Consider the following 14,923-nt stretch of genomic DNA (forward strand, 5'->3'; position numbering starts at 1 on the left):
TACAAAATTCTGATCAGACACTGGTCAAAGAAGTCGATATAAAAACTGGTTTTACTCTCACATGTTCTCCAAAGGCATTTACTCCTTGAAAAGTACATCAAGGCCAAGGCTCCGGCTGCCTTCGCTGTCATAATGTGTCTGGTTTCTCTTCGTGGTACGCAGTGTGTGCTTCAGGAAGGACACACCTAAAGTATGTGCTTCAGGAAGAGGGTAGCAAATCTGGTTGTACAATAGATCTTTGCATCAGTTTATAAATAAGAACAGAATGGTGCTTGTCTGCAACATCGCCTAGAACCTTGCCTCCAAATCGTTAACCCCATTACATCCAAATCGTTAAGCCCATTTTGGTGTGATATTTTCTGTAAGCATGCAAAGATCTGCTTCCCAAGCCTTATCATGTCATCTCTCTTGTGACTCATTTTACATTTGTTCTTGGTATTTGATACTTTCTACTTTCCTTTTGATTAAGTCTTTCTTTGTTTTACTTTGTTATTGTTGTTGGGCTTTGTATGTTTTTCTGTATACAAAATCCTAGATAGGTAAAGCTATAAAGACAGTAGCTTGATGAACGGTTTCTTGGAGGTATGGCAGGGTAGATTGGGGGTGGAGAGGGGGGAGCAAATAACAATAAGTACAAGAGAGAAGAAAATGTCTAAAATTGATTGTAGTGATTATTGTACAACTCTTTTTAATATGATTGAACTATTAAATTGGATGTTATGTGAACTATGTGCCAATAAGACTATTTTAAAAAACACTGTCCAAATGAAGTATTTCTAGAAAATAAAAGGGGATTATTTATTAATGGAACTGTGTGCCACATAGTCATGATGACTATAAGAATGTTAGTAATATAGTACCAAAGTGTATGCATATCACACACTGTTCACAATCGTAAAATGACAGTGGAAGAATGGCTAGACAAACAAATGGCACATGCACACAATGGTCTACAGCGCAAAGTTAAAGAATTGCGATGAATTGGTTAACCACCTCATGATATGGAGGGAATTGGAGGACATTATGCTAAATGAAATTGGCCACAAAATATCAAGTTTTCTACGAGATTGTGTTATTTTAAAAAAACTAAGAAAAGGTTTTTTTACACTCAAAGAAAACAGCTGATGGGAACCAAAGATGGGAAGGGAAAAGAAGGGAGGGGAAGTCTTAGGCTAGAAGATAGACAGGTGTTAACTTGAGGGAGGGGAGACAATCTCCAACAAGAGGGAGATGATGGGCAAAAGGGATAGAAACAGGGCAAGCATTCAGAAATGATGATCTGTGCTATAAAAACTCACTAATTCACAACCAAAAGTTGGAGTTTTTTTTTTTTAAAAAAAAAGAATGTTAGTAAGGACACTGTATCCTCTTTATGCAGTTTTTAAGTTATTAACAGAAACCCAACTGTCTTAGTAGTAATAATTATACGGCACAATGGTGACTTTGTTTAAATCAATGGTTCTCAACACGGCAAAACAGCCCTTCTAAGGAACTGGATTGAGGGGAGGGCATGGTGGGTAAGAGGAAAAAGAGTAAAAACACGTCTTCTACTGACTTGTTTTCCCAGCAGTTTGAGACGGTAAATATCCTGATGTAAATGAATGAACAGTCACAGTTCATCTACATTGTAACCATGGAAATACATACATTAATGTAGAAATGGAAAACCATTGTATTTCACCTACCTGTATGTGTTGAAGACAGAATGAAATATTCTTCACAAAATGCCTCACAGTCTTTTCTAAACATCTAAATAGCTTTTCTTCTCTGTTAAAGGTATTGTCTTTTACCTAAAATATAGATAAAATAATTTATTTAAAAAGAAAAACCCAGCATGAACCACCTTGGCCCAGCCAATCACAAAACTCACTGCTGAAGTAAAATATTATATGAGATGCTGTCTTATAGAGAAGTTTCTGTGTCAGCATCCAGCACAACGGATGTTCATGTTGCAAAGTCACATTGCACACCTTAATTTTATACATTCAGATTTCACAGAAGTACAGTAGCTACCCACAATGCAAACACACTGCTGTCCACCCAGTGTGGACTCCCAGTCCTGAGGGCCATGGGAGACACAGGAGAACTACTCCATCGGGTTTCAGAGGCTGTAAGCCTTTTGGAATCTGACAGACTAGAACATTTTTCTTGGTAGTTTTAAGATTGACCATATATATGTGCATATATATGCTCTTAAATTATGTGTTTCATTTTATAGATTAGGTTAATTTAGTCTATTAACTAGGAATTACTGTTTTGCTATGATTCATTTGAATTTATTTATTTAGAAAATATTCTTAAATTCGTGCCTAAATAAGTGTTCATTATCAATTCAGATCTGAAGGATGACATATAATTTTAGCAAAAATACTGTATGGATGTGTGTATAAGCCAAGTTTTTCAGCACATTTTTAATGCAGGTTTTGTGGTAAAATTAGGTGCCTCGGCTGATAGTTGGGTCGGCTTATACTTGAGTATACACGGAAGATTGGAGAACCCAGTCCATTTAAAAGAGTAGTCTAATACATTCAGTGTTTCCATTTTTTTTGCAGCAATTTTTATGTGGTTTTATTAGGGGCTCATACAACTCTTATCACAATCTATACATACATCAATTGTGAAAAGCATTTCTGTACATTCATTGCCCTCAGAGTTCTCAAAACATTGCTCTTCACCTAAGCCCCTGGCATCAGCTCACTTTTCCCCTCCTTCCCCACTCCCCCCTCCCTCATAAACCCTTGATAATTTATAAATTATTTTGTCATATCTTTCCCTGACTGACGTCTCCCTTTACCCACTTCTCTGTTGTCTGTTCCCCAGGGAGGAGGTTATATGTAGATCCTTGTAATCAGTTTCCCCTTTCCAACCCACCCTCCCACAATCGCCACTCACACCACTGGTCCTGAAGGGATCAGCTGCCCTGGATTCCCTGTCCTTCCAGTTCCTATTGGTACCAGTGTACATCCTTTGGTCTAGCCAGATTTATAAGGTAGAATTGGGATCATGATAGTGATGGGGGTGGGGGGGGGAGGAAGCATTTAGGAACTAGAAGAAAGTTGTATGTTTCATCGTTGCTACATTGCACCCTCACTGGCTCGTCTCCTCCCTGAGACCCTCCTGTAAAGGGATGTTCAGTGGCCTACAAATGGGCTTTGTTTCTCCACTCTGTCCTTCCCCACTCATTCACAATAATATGATTTTTTGTTCTGATGATGCCTGATCCCTGATCCCTTCCACACCTCATGATCGCACAGGCTGGTGTGCTTCCTCCATGTGGGCTTTGATGCTTCTGAGCTTGATGGACGATTGTTTACCTTCAAGCCTTTAAGACCCAAGACACTTTATCTTTTGATAGCTGGGCACCATCAGCTTTCTTTACCAAATTTGCTTATGCACCCATTTGTCTTCAGCAATCGTATCAGGGAGGTGAGCACACAATGATAAGATGTTTTGTTCTTTGATGCCTGATAACTGATCCCTTCAGCACCTCGTGATCACACAGGCTAGTGCGCTTCTTCCATGGGGGCTTTGTTGCTTCTGAGTAGATGGTCACTTGTTTACCTTCAATTCTTTAAGACCCCAGACGCTATATCTTTTGATAGCTGGGCACCATCAGCTTTCTTCACCACATTTGCTATTCACCTGCTTTGTCTTCAGCAATTGTGTCAAGAAGGTGAGTATCATAGAATGCCAGTTAAATAGAAGAAAGTATTCTTGCATTGAGAGAGTACTTGAGTGGAGGCCCAATGTCATTCTGCTACCTTAATACTAAACCTGTAAATATATGCACATAGATCTATCTCCCCCTCTTAATATATAAATATATTTACATAGGTAGATGCCTTTATTTTGACCTCTAAAAATGCCCTTTGCCTCCTATCTCTTCCCTCTATTCCCTTGACTTTCCTTTCATCCCACTATCATGCTCAGTCTTCATTTGGGTTTCAGTAATTCCGCTTGATTACATTATCCTATCAGGCCTCCTACACCCACCTCACCAGCGATTTGGATCACTTTTTGTTCCCTTGTCCCTGGGTTTGTTAACACTACTACATTTACCCCCACCTCACCGTCTCCCATGCCCCCCTGGAACTGTCAGTCCCATTGCTTTCTCCTCCAAATTGTTCCTCAAGCCTATCTTATTTAGACAGACTGGCTAGTGTTTCCTCTTTTTGTCATCACACATGTGTGCCTACTAGCATTCAGAAAAGTTGATTACATACTTTAGGTAATTTCTAACAGCAAGCACTTATTACTACTCTTAGTGGCAAGCAAAACCCCTACAAAATAAGATTAGACCTAGACTCATGCTGACTAAACCTTTTGGGAAATACACAAATTTAAGGATTATGAATTATTCATTTTGGTTCCTGGTAATAAGTATGCCTGTTTTCCATTCATATGCTTATCAATTTAAGATGGTTACCTTAAAATGGAGTGGATAGCAAATAATGACATTCCATTTCACTTTAAAATCCTTTGTTGTTCATCTAGAAAAGTCTTCTTTAAATCTGCAACCTAGGTCTTTGTAGTCCACACAAATCTAGCATCCCTCTCTCTGTCTCAAGAGCTCTATGCTAGAATCCAGTGGAGATGAGAATATGCTGGGAAATATTTTTTTAACTCCATTTTCCAAAGGCGTATCACCAGATATTTTACTTAAATGTATCTTGGCTACATGTGAGATACTTCTGCAGGAAGAGATTCCACAATCACTGTGGGAGGAACTTTGCCTGATTTTCCGTTCTTGCCATCCCTCAGTTGTGCTCATGCAGCGTTCTTTTGCTGGAATACAATACTACCCTTGTCATGCTCAAATGTCACCTAGTCAGTGAATTCTCCCTCATACAGTGTGGAAAACCAATCCCTACCACCGGTACTAGCTCCTACAACACTACTTGGTTAAGCATTTCTCTCCACTGAAGGATTGTGGCCATTTTGAGAGGAAGTACATTTATCTTAATAACAATAATATTTTGTATATATTAAGCATTGACTATGTCACGTGAGCCCTGGGGGTGCCACGAGTTATGCAGTGGGCTGCTAACAGAAAGGTCAGTGGTTCAAACTCATCAGTTACTCTGTGGGAAAAAGATGAGGCGATCCGTCTCCTTAAAGATTTACAACCTCAAGCAGCAGCTCTCCCCCGGCTTACAGGGCTGCTAGGAGACTAGATATGCGTGCCTCATATGTAGGTGAAATCTGGACATTGAATAAGGAAGACAAGGGAAAAATCGATGTTGTTGAAATATGGTGTTGGTGAAGAAAATGAAGCTACTATGAACAGCCAGAAGAACAAGCAGGCTGTGTTGGAGGCAGTGCAGGCTGAATGCTCCTTAAAGGCAAGATGGCAAGACTTTGTCTCATGTCCTTTGGACATGCTCTCAGGAGAGGCCAGTACAAGAGGAAAGGCATCATGCTTCGTGGAGTGGAGGGGCAGCGAACAAGAGGAAGGCCCTCGACAAGATGGATTGACCCAGTGGCTGCGACCATGGGCTCAGACATAAGAACCCTTGTGAGGCTGGCCCGGGACCAAGCGATGTTTCAGTCTGTTGTTTACAGGGTTGATGTGAGTCAGAACTGACTCGATGACACCTAACGACAACAACATGAAAATTGAGGTAGTGGGGGAGGGGGTTGTTTTATTTTGTTGTTTATCTTCTAGATCCTGTACCAAAAGCATGCCTCCATTTTCTCATTTAATTCTTACATGATACTGTGGAAATGATACAATGGGATAGCAATCCTATTGTGGAGATAAAGAAACACGCCTGTAGGCAAGTGTGGCAGGGATTGTTAAACTTTACTAATAGACCTCCTCCCCTGTAGTTTAAGTTGGGCACATGACTGCTCTGCTGGACATTACATTTCCCACACTCCTTTGCAGTTAACTATGCCTGAGATTGGGTAAAGAGGAAGAGAGAAAATGATGTGTGCCTTTTCAGAGTCTTAGCTTTCTGACCATGTCCATGGGACTCGGATGAAGACATGGCAGTGAGTCAGCTGCAGCCTGGCAGAGGAATGATTGAATTGGGTACCCAGTCGAGGGGAGAGGATTGGCTCCATGGGCATATATAAACGTGGTGCATACCTGTCACCCAGATCTTTGATTAGCACAGCAAACATTGGGAAGGACACTTCATCTCTGGAGGATATTTTGAAGTAGAATACACCTGGGCTCACCTCTCAGGACCATTGTATGAAAGGGAAATACATGACTTTGATTTAAAGCACTAATAATTGGAATTTCTGTGCAACAGAAACGCATTCTTTAATTAAAAAATGTCACCAAATTGATTCCATCTCAAGGCTATGTCACCTATCTCAGAGCACGATGGTGATCCATCGGATTTTCCGTGCATGATTTTTTGGTAAGTGGATTACCATGTCTGTCCTCCATTATTTCTAATTAACTTAAACCTTTAACCTTTTGCTTAGCTATAGAGCATGTTAGTTTTTGTGCCCCCGGGGACCGACAAAGCAGTGCATGAAGTGGGCAAAGTACCTTGATTACATTAATAGACAGGATCAGGATTCAAACTCTACCAGGCTGAATTCAGAGCCCGCCTCATCTCTGTTCGGTTGTCCCAATTTCTAACACATTGACTGCTCCCTGAGAATTCAATAAATCTATGATGAATTGTATGGAATCTTCCTCTTGGGCAAAAGTTCTGTATCCTCACTCCACCAAATATTTCACGCCCGCTGCTGACAAGTGCAAAATTGATTGATTTGAGATTTATCTCTTTTCCCGTTCAGCCTATGCAGCTGATTTTCTGATTAACCGTGGAATGCTTCATTGCTGACAGGACATCATCTCAAAGGACTAAGGGGGCAAATCTAATTAATATCCCTTCAGGCTACTCTAACTACAATTCACTTTTAGCTCATAACTGAAAAATATAAGCTGATGATGAATATGTTAAAACGTCTAACAGCTTATACAAGAACTTGCCCAGAATTGGAAACTGCCTATTAGTCCTCAACACTTGATCATCAGAAGCAAAATCACAAAGAGTGGGGTGAAAGGTATGCAATGCATTTATATGTGCCCATGGAGGCTACAGTGTCCCCTCAAACGAGTTCCCAATTCAATTATAGTAATCTTGTCTTTAGTTTTAATGGCATGATTCCCCCCCACCCACCCTAATTTGTGACCAAACTCAAAACTAAATACACTGACACTGGGTCAATGTTGACTCACAGGGACATTATAAGGAAGGGTAGAACTGCCCTGGTTGGTTTCCAAAACTGACTTTTTTATGGGAGTAGAAAGCCCCAACACTTTCTCTCAAGGAGCAGCTGGTGGTCTTGAGTTGCTGATCTTGTGGTTGACAGCCCAACAAACACCCCCTAAGCCACCAGGACTTTTTATTTGTGACCACACACTCTGACTGTCCCAAACTTCCCACAATATAGTTTCACACTGAGAAGGATCTGCAGTTACCACCTGTGTGCAATGGACTGGGTGCGCCCCTGGATGAATATGAGAGGAAGAAGGTAGAAGCCATGCCTGAATGAGCTTATAATCACACAGGAAGTCTGGACATTCAAAAATAAATAACAATTAAAGTCTATGACAAAATAAGAATAGCTTACATATATTGAGCACTTGCACTCTGCGTTAGTTTCTTTGCTCACATGCATCATTTACTTTAACCATCATAACCATGCACATCCTACGTACTAGAAGAAGGGGTTTTCACTAAGTTTAAAGAAAGTGAATATTATGAAAAAACACTACACATGGATTTCAAAATTGTTTAGTACACAAATTAACTTGCACTAGTTTGTTATATAATGTGTCTGAGCAGGGTCTATTTTGAGACATTAAAAATGATAAGAGAACAGATTTCAAAGAGCTTCTACATCAGAGCAACATCCGCTAAAACTGAAGAAAGGAAAAAAACATCATACTTGTGATAAAGGTAGGGTGGAAGAATGGCTAGATCACAGATTCTTTACGTGAAGTTAATAGGGAAAATGCTCCTGAACAAATCAGCAGTTGACAAGAGGATAACTCATTTTAGGAGGAGATGGCAGGATGATGAAGATGAAGCCTGAGGTATCAGACCACCGACATCAATTTGAGAGGAAACCACTGATCTTGTCTGAGTCCTAATTGAAGAGTACCAATGATCAGCAATAGCGATAACAGACAACATCATTACCAACTGTGGTAGACTTCACTCCAACTCAGCGTAACCTTATGCAGGCTTTCCAAGGCTGTCAATCATTACAGGAGCAGATTGCTTCAACTTTTCCGAACAACTGGTAGATTTGAACTGGTAACATTGTAGCTAGCAGTCCAACAACTACACACAATACCGCCAGGGCATAGATATCTCATTTGGTTCAGCCTAGACAACTCGGAGTGAAAAACATGAATTCTGAACAAACTTTCTGTTCGATGGGCATCCAAACTGTTGCTCTCACATCACCTGCAGAAAAGAGTGGAGCTTTTGACGGAAATTTTAAACAAGTGGGATCAGGATTCTGATGCATTTCTTGTAAGAATTGTAACAGTAGATGAAACCTGGCTTTACCGCTACCATTATGACGACAAAGCACAGACCAAGCAATGACTACCAGGAGATGGAAGTGGTTCAGTCACAGCGCAAGAACAAAGGTCCTGGCGACAGCTTTTTTGAGATGCTCTGGGCATTTTGCTATTGACTTTTTGGAGGGCCCCAAAGTAATCAATCAAAACCTTTCTGCCATTGAGCAAACCCTGCTTCGTAGTGCCATATAGGATGGAGTAGAACCGCCCCAGCGGGCTTCTGAAACGGTAACTTTTTATGCGAGCAGAGACTTCGCCTTTCTCTGATGAAGTGGCCGGTGGTTTCCAAGTGCCACCGTGTGCTTAGCAAGCAGCCCAACACAGAACCCTCTCCATCACTGAGGAGGGACACAGTGGCCCACACCAATGCTTCCAAAAATGCCTTGACCTTGATGAAACATACGTTGTGAAATAGCTTATGTTTTTTTATTTTTATCTTTTCATTTTATTTTTTCCTCATAAACTTTCTAGAAACTTGTCATATAATTTCCAATTTACAGATAGCTATATTAACTTTTAGGGGAAAAATATCTGGTGACCTATTTTTTTAAATCAGTATAAAAATATATAAATTACAATGGTTCAATCTGCTACCAATCATGAAACTGGACCAAGCAGCATCTTGGTTAATGAGTCGGGGGCCATTTGATGGCAGCCAACAGTAACATATTGAAACACAGTGACCTAAGGATGAAGTACAGGCAGCACGCTTCTCAGAAGTAACAGGACAAGTCTTACCTCTCGCGCACTTTGCATATGTTATCTGGAAGAGCCAGGCCTTGGGGAAAGACATTATACAACAAAGGAAGACCCTCGGGAGACAATCTGACACAGTGACAACGGGCACAAACAGAGTAACTATTGTGACAGTGTGCAGGAGGGGCAGTGTTTGCTCTCTTGTGCCTGAGTCATTTTGAATCACAACTGAGAGCGCCTAACAGCTCAAAATCAATATCTACTAAGGTGCAGATATGGAGTTCAGATCTAAGATGGGTGACGTCAAAGACCTTGTTTTTATTTTCTGTCCTGTGCTGAGGCCTGTGAAGAGGAGATATGCCAAGAATAAGATACAGTCGGAGACCGGGGCATTCGGGAAGGGAGAGCATCGCGCTGTATCCGAGAGGGAAGAGGAGCACAGCAGCTGCAGAGGAAGTTACTAGGATGAGTCACTACATCTGATGCTGGTCCCGTCCGTTCCCTTTAAACTAGAATCCTTCACTGGAGATAATAAATAGACATTTTAATGAACAATTGGAACCCGCTGCTATCGTTCTGACTCACAGTGGCCCTATACTTAGAGATGTTAAAATAGTAAGTGACAAAAAGAAATCAGGAACAAACAAATAAGGTTGATACAATGTCTTAAAACTAATATCCTCTGAACTGTCTCACCTACTTTTCATTAGACATCCACCATCTTACTACCTCAGGGCAATGGACTGTTCTGTTTTGTGATTCTCATAGTATGTTCTGTCACTTACTTTGTGATCGTTCACATAGAAACACTGTGGGTGCTTGCAAAAACACAGACTTCTTCGTTCCACCCTTGAACCTGTAGAACTTGGGATTATGGTTCTATTGGGTACTTCGTATCACATTCAAGTTTGAGAGCCTTTGCTAACCTATCCATTATTACTTAGTGGGTGATTTGAAGAGGTTTCAAGGCAGACTAACCAGTGAGTACAGGGGAGGTTCCTGCTAATTCAATGTGCATCCGGGGAGGGGAGGGAGGTAGCGGGGAAAGGTTAAAGGAAAGACATCACATCAAGTTATTCATCTAATCACTTAAAATTAATGAAATAAAAATATGATGAACATCAAGGGCACCCTAAAAAAGTGAAAAATGTAAAGCCAAAATAAAATAGGTATGGACGGAGGCAACAACTTGGGGTAGAGGGTGATTAAGTGCGAGGTATGGGTGAGGTCAAGCGTCTTGGGGTATTGTTTGTTGTGTTATTTTCTTACCTCTCCTTTGTCTGCTTTCTTAAGTGACAGAACCACAGTGAACATAATGTCAAACCTGTATTCATTTCCACCCAAGAACCAGAATTAAAAACCGCTGAGTTGGTGGAGGCTCTGGCTCCGGCTGACCATGTGTGACAGAGTAGAACTGTGCTCCGCAGGGTTTTTAATGATGAATCTTTCTTGTTTTCCCAGCATTTCTTATGAGGCACTTCTTGGTGAACTGACCTAACAATCTCGTGGTTAGCAGCCAGGAGAGCTAGCCGGCATTCACATGACCCAGGGTGTCTCCTTCTACCCACCTTTTCTCCCCAAAAGGGAGTAAGAAAGAACATGGGGTAATTGCTTTGGCTCTCAGTATTCTAAGAACAAGTTTGGTAACAACAAAATAAAACCTCTCCAATCCACCAGTGTTCATGATCCCAGGAAAAATGTATGTGGCCCCAGAAAGAAAGTTACCTGTGATTCTCCTCTGGTCAGAATCTTTAGATGGTTTGTCACTCTTTTAGATTTCTTGCTAATTGAATGAATACTTAGTTTAGACAGTTTGTCTTTAATTGATTCTTCTTCATCATTCTTCTTATATTTCAGAACTACAAGAGAAGAATACTACAATTGAAATATGCAGCATAGAAGGTGTGTCCATGCAAGGCATTCGAGATCTGTATGTTCGTGATAAAAATCCATATGAGGGCATGCGGCCATAGAGCTCCCTTCACATGTCGGGCACCTACCCCCACATCCTTCAGGAATTCAACTGTACAAGGACCCCATCGCAAGAATGCTCTTTTACCTCCTCTCCTGAAGAAAGCAACCTGACACTAGAAAAGATTTCCCCCTCCTTTCTCAGACAATACCTGAACACTTTACCTGGGGCTCTGGAACAAGTGTCAAAAACTACCGAAGGAAATGACCACTTTGCCACCAGTAAGGAGATCTCGCAGACTAAGGAGTGGCTCTCCACTAACGGAAAGATCTGGCCAATTGAGTCACCTCACTTATCTATAAATTGATTTTCACCTTTCAAATGGTGCTCCAAATGTTAACTATTTTTAACGGATAGTGTTGGTAAGAATGTGAGCACTTTGATTCCTCAGTCATAAAGTTTATGGAGCCTAAGCCAACACAACTTTTGAAGAAAACAATTTGGTAGAAAGTAAATACGATTCTAGCTATACTCTTTTTAACTCATACCACATAACTTGTTTTTTTATGGAGTCTGTGTAAGAGAAGGTGAGGGAAGCTACTGATAGGATTCTATGATTCATTTGTGAATGATTGTTAACAGAGTTAATTAAACTGTAAAAACTTAGACCTCTAACACAGGGACTGGTCAATCTTGGCATTCTACAGGATATAAAACGAGCCATCTTAAAAGCAGAAGAGTGAAGCAGAATGGAGTGTCCTCAGGACCGGAAGATATCTGCACATTGAGTTTCCTAGATCCAGGAACAGAAGGCTGTCATACCAGATAAGAAGCAGAGGAGTGGCTGAGAAGCATCCTTAGCAGGACCATGAGGCAGAACATGAGACAGAATGTAAGTTTCCCAGCCCATGGCAAGTAAAGTTCAGTGCCTTCTGTCAGGAGGCTCATTTTTGCAGTGGGCTGCTTCCTCCAACGTACAGCATGTGCCAGGTTTGCTAACTCTTGGAGCTGGAGCCAATTGCCCTCAGCGTGAGATTTATGGCATTCCCTTTGGCCATTGGTCAACAGGGCTCAAAAAGCTTTGCAGCATTGCTCAAGCAGGGGCAGAGGTCAAGGAATGTGACTAAAAGATAAGAGTCAGAGAGAGGTCTGCCTGTGGACACACGGAGAAAAGCTGTCCTGAAGAGAATAATTCTGCCCTGTGCCTTCTGATTCTGATTTGTAACCTGTGAACTTCCCTAACAAACAGTATGATTTTGATCATGATCTGTGAGTTCTGTGTGGTCAATGCATTGAATTATGGAGCCCAGCTGAGAAATAGAAAGTGGTGTTGGAGAGATAGTTGGTGCCAGAATTGGTAAGAATGCTGGAGGAACAAGCATGTCTGACCCTCGATCTTGGCTTACAAGTTCGATTCACCTCCCCTTTGTGTAGTCAGAAGCAGTCAGATGTCTTTTGCACAACAGTTTTACAACGAGTGGGAAGTCTATTGCTGTGGTAGCATATTTCTCTGAGTGCCAAATATTGGGAACAACCTAAAGGTTTTGCCATAGAGAAATAGCTTTAAAACTCACAATACATACATGAAATGGAATATGATGGACTCATCAACAAGAAGGCTATATTAACTGGAAGAATGCTTACAATATATGGATAAGTTTTTTAATCAAATAGTAGTACCACACATGTTACAGGCAGGCAGGGAAAAAGAAGGAAGATGAAAGAAAAGGTAGGCAAGTGGCAGATATGTGGGAGAAGTGGAGGGGAGGCAAGAAGAGGAGAGAAGAAAAGAAAAAAAACTAAAATTGGAAAAAAATAAAGTCTGAAAAAAACATGAACATATTTGCTCTGTATACTAAAATTATGAGAATAAAAATGATCTCTAAAATTGTGAAATAGTTCAAGCAAGCAGAAGAGTAGAAAGAAGAATACAAGAGCCATTGTCCAGCTCCTATCTGTGTCAAATCAACATTCTGCCTTATTACTTTCCCATCGTTTTATTTTAAAAAGGAAACATCAAATAACGCTTGAAGCCTCTATGATTCCTCTGTGTTTCATTTATCCCCAGAGGAAATTGATACCTGCAATTTTGGGAAGGGCATTAAATTTGCAACTAGTTCTCACTGTGTATATACGTAGCCACACAATACATGGTATTATTTTGAAGATTTCAAACTCTATAAAAGTGGTACCACACAACAAATATTCTTCTGTAACTTGCTAGTCTACTTTTCAAAAAAACTCAACTTTTGTGTTTTTATGGTTAATCATAACTATAAAAAGTTGATACATGTTAGTTAATTTTTCATCTTCCCATAGCATTACAGTTTATTGTATATGGTACATATCATATGCAGGTTGTGCCATCTTCCCTGGGCCAAGGTTCTCAATAGTTTGGCAGTTGGAGCCTCCCCCATGATTCAACTTAGCAACCTGGAAACAACTCCATAATGGTATAACTGTTAGCAGCCAAATAGTCCTGGAAAGATTAAGGTGAAGTATAAACCCTTATTCAAGTCACACTCTGGTGATTTCTCCCTGAAGGTGTGCCCAATATCATATATAAATAGATGCTGCAGAGAACGCCCTTTACTTTTCTTCTTCCTGCTGGCCTGAGTCTTGAATCTGGCTTCTTGGGACTTGAATCAGCAGCCCACCATGTTGCCTGCAGACCCTGGGAACTTTGGGTACCTGCCATGTTGCCTGCTTAAATTGGATTCATTCAGTTCAGTCTGTACCAGTCTATCTCCTGACTCTTTGGCCCCAGCAGCTACATGAGTCAGGAATGGCCTCCAGCTTAGCATCTGACCCATGGGCTTGAACCAACTGGGCTCACCCACTTCTGCAGATGTGTGGGCCACTCTCTCTACATAAATGTATTTTAAAAACTCATTTAATTAGGGTCTCATACAACTCGTATCACAATCCAGACATATGTCAATTGTGTAGAGCACATTTGTACATTCATTGCCCTCATCATTCTCAAAACATTTGCTCTCCACCTAAGCCCCTGGCATCAGCTCCTCATTTTTCCCCTCCCTCCCCACTACCCCCTCCCTCATGAACCCTTGATAATTTATAACTTATTATTTTGTCATACCTTGCACTGTCCGACGTTTCCGTATATATTTCTCATATATGCGTGTCACTGGCTTAGCTTCTGTACCAAACCCAGCCTACCATAGTCCCTCAAAGTGACATCTTTGTGTGTATGTGGTAAGGGATCTTGTTGGCATAGTGGTTACCAGTTTAGCTGCTAACTAAGATGTTGGTAGTTTTAACCCACAAACTGTTCTGTGAGAGTCAGATGAGGTAGTCTGCTTCTATAAAGAAAATTTACAGCCTTGGAAATTCTGAAGGCAATTCTACTGTGTCTTAAGGGTCATGACAGATGATACATATACATACATATATATAAATCTTTGTGTGTGTGTGTAATTTTTATTATCTGGATAAATATAAACTTTTTTTCCTATTTTGAGTCAGTGTCTCTCTAGAAAATACTTAGAAATAGATTTCTCTGACTTGGGTATGCTCATTTTCAACTTTAATGATTATGAAATAGGTTTTTAAAGTGGGGATTCCAATTTACGTTCTTACCCACAGGTATGCTCCAACACCTACATCTATCCATTCCAAGACATTTTTTTGCAAATCAATGGGTTGGGCATGATATCTTATTTTGATTTTATAATGCATTTCTCTGTTTACTATTGAAGTTTAACATTTAGAATTCTATTGATATTTCTGTAATT

The 14,923-nt window shown here is 40.6% G+C and overlaps 1 protein-coding gene across 1 annotated transcript in view; it reads right to left on the minus strand.

Annotated features, from left to right (window-relative positions):
* ARHGEF38 (Rho guanine nucleotide exchange factor 38) overlaps positions 1-14,923 on the minus strand; it is a 185,988-nt gene that overhangs the window by 27,564 nt on the left and 143,501 nt on the right. The window contains exons 7-8 of the mRNA XM_075544856.1: positions 10,982-11,115; positions 1,686-1,790 (exon numbers count right to left, since the gene is read on the minus strand). Coding sequence (XP_075400971.1) covers positions 1,686-1,790; positions 10,982-11,115 — 239 coding nt within the window. The remainder of the gene's footprint in view (positions 1-1,685; positions 1,791-10,981; positions 11,116-14,923) is intronic.

Source organism: Tenrec ecaudatus, chromosome 3 (genome assembly GCF_050624435.1).
Source record: "Tenrec ecaudatus isolate mTenEca1 chromosome 3, mTenEca1.hap1, whole genome shotgun sequence".
Taxonomy (NCBI): Eukaryota; Metazoa; Chordata; class Mammalia; order Afrosoricida; family Tenrecidae; genus Tenrec; species Tenrec ecaudatus.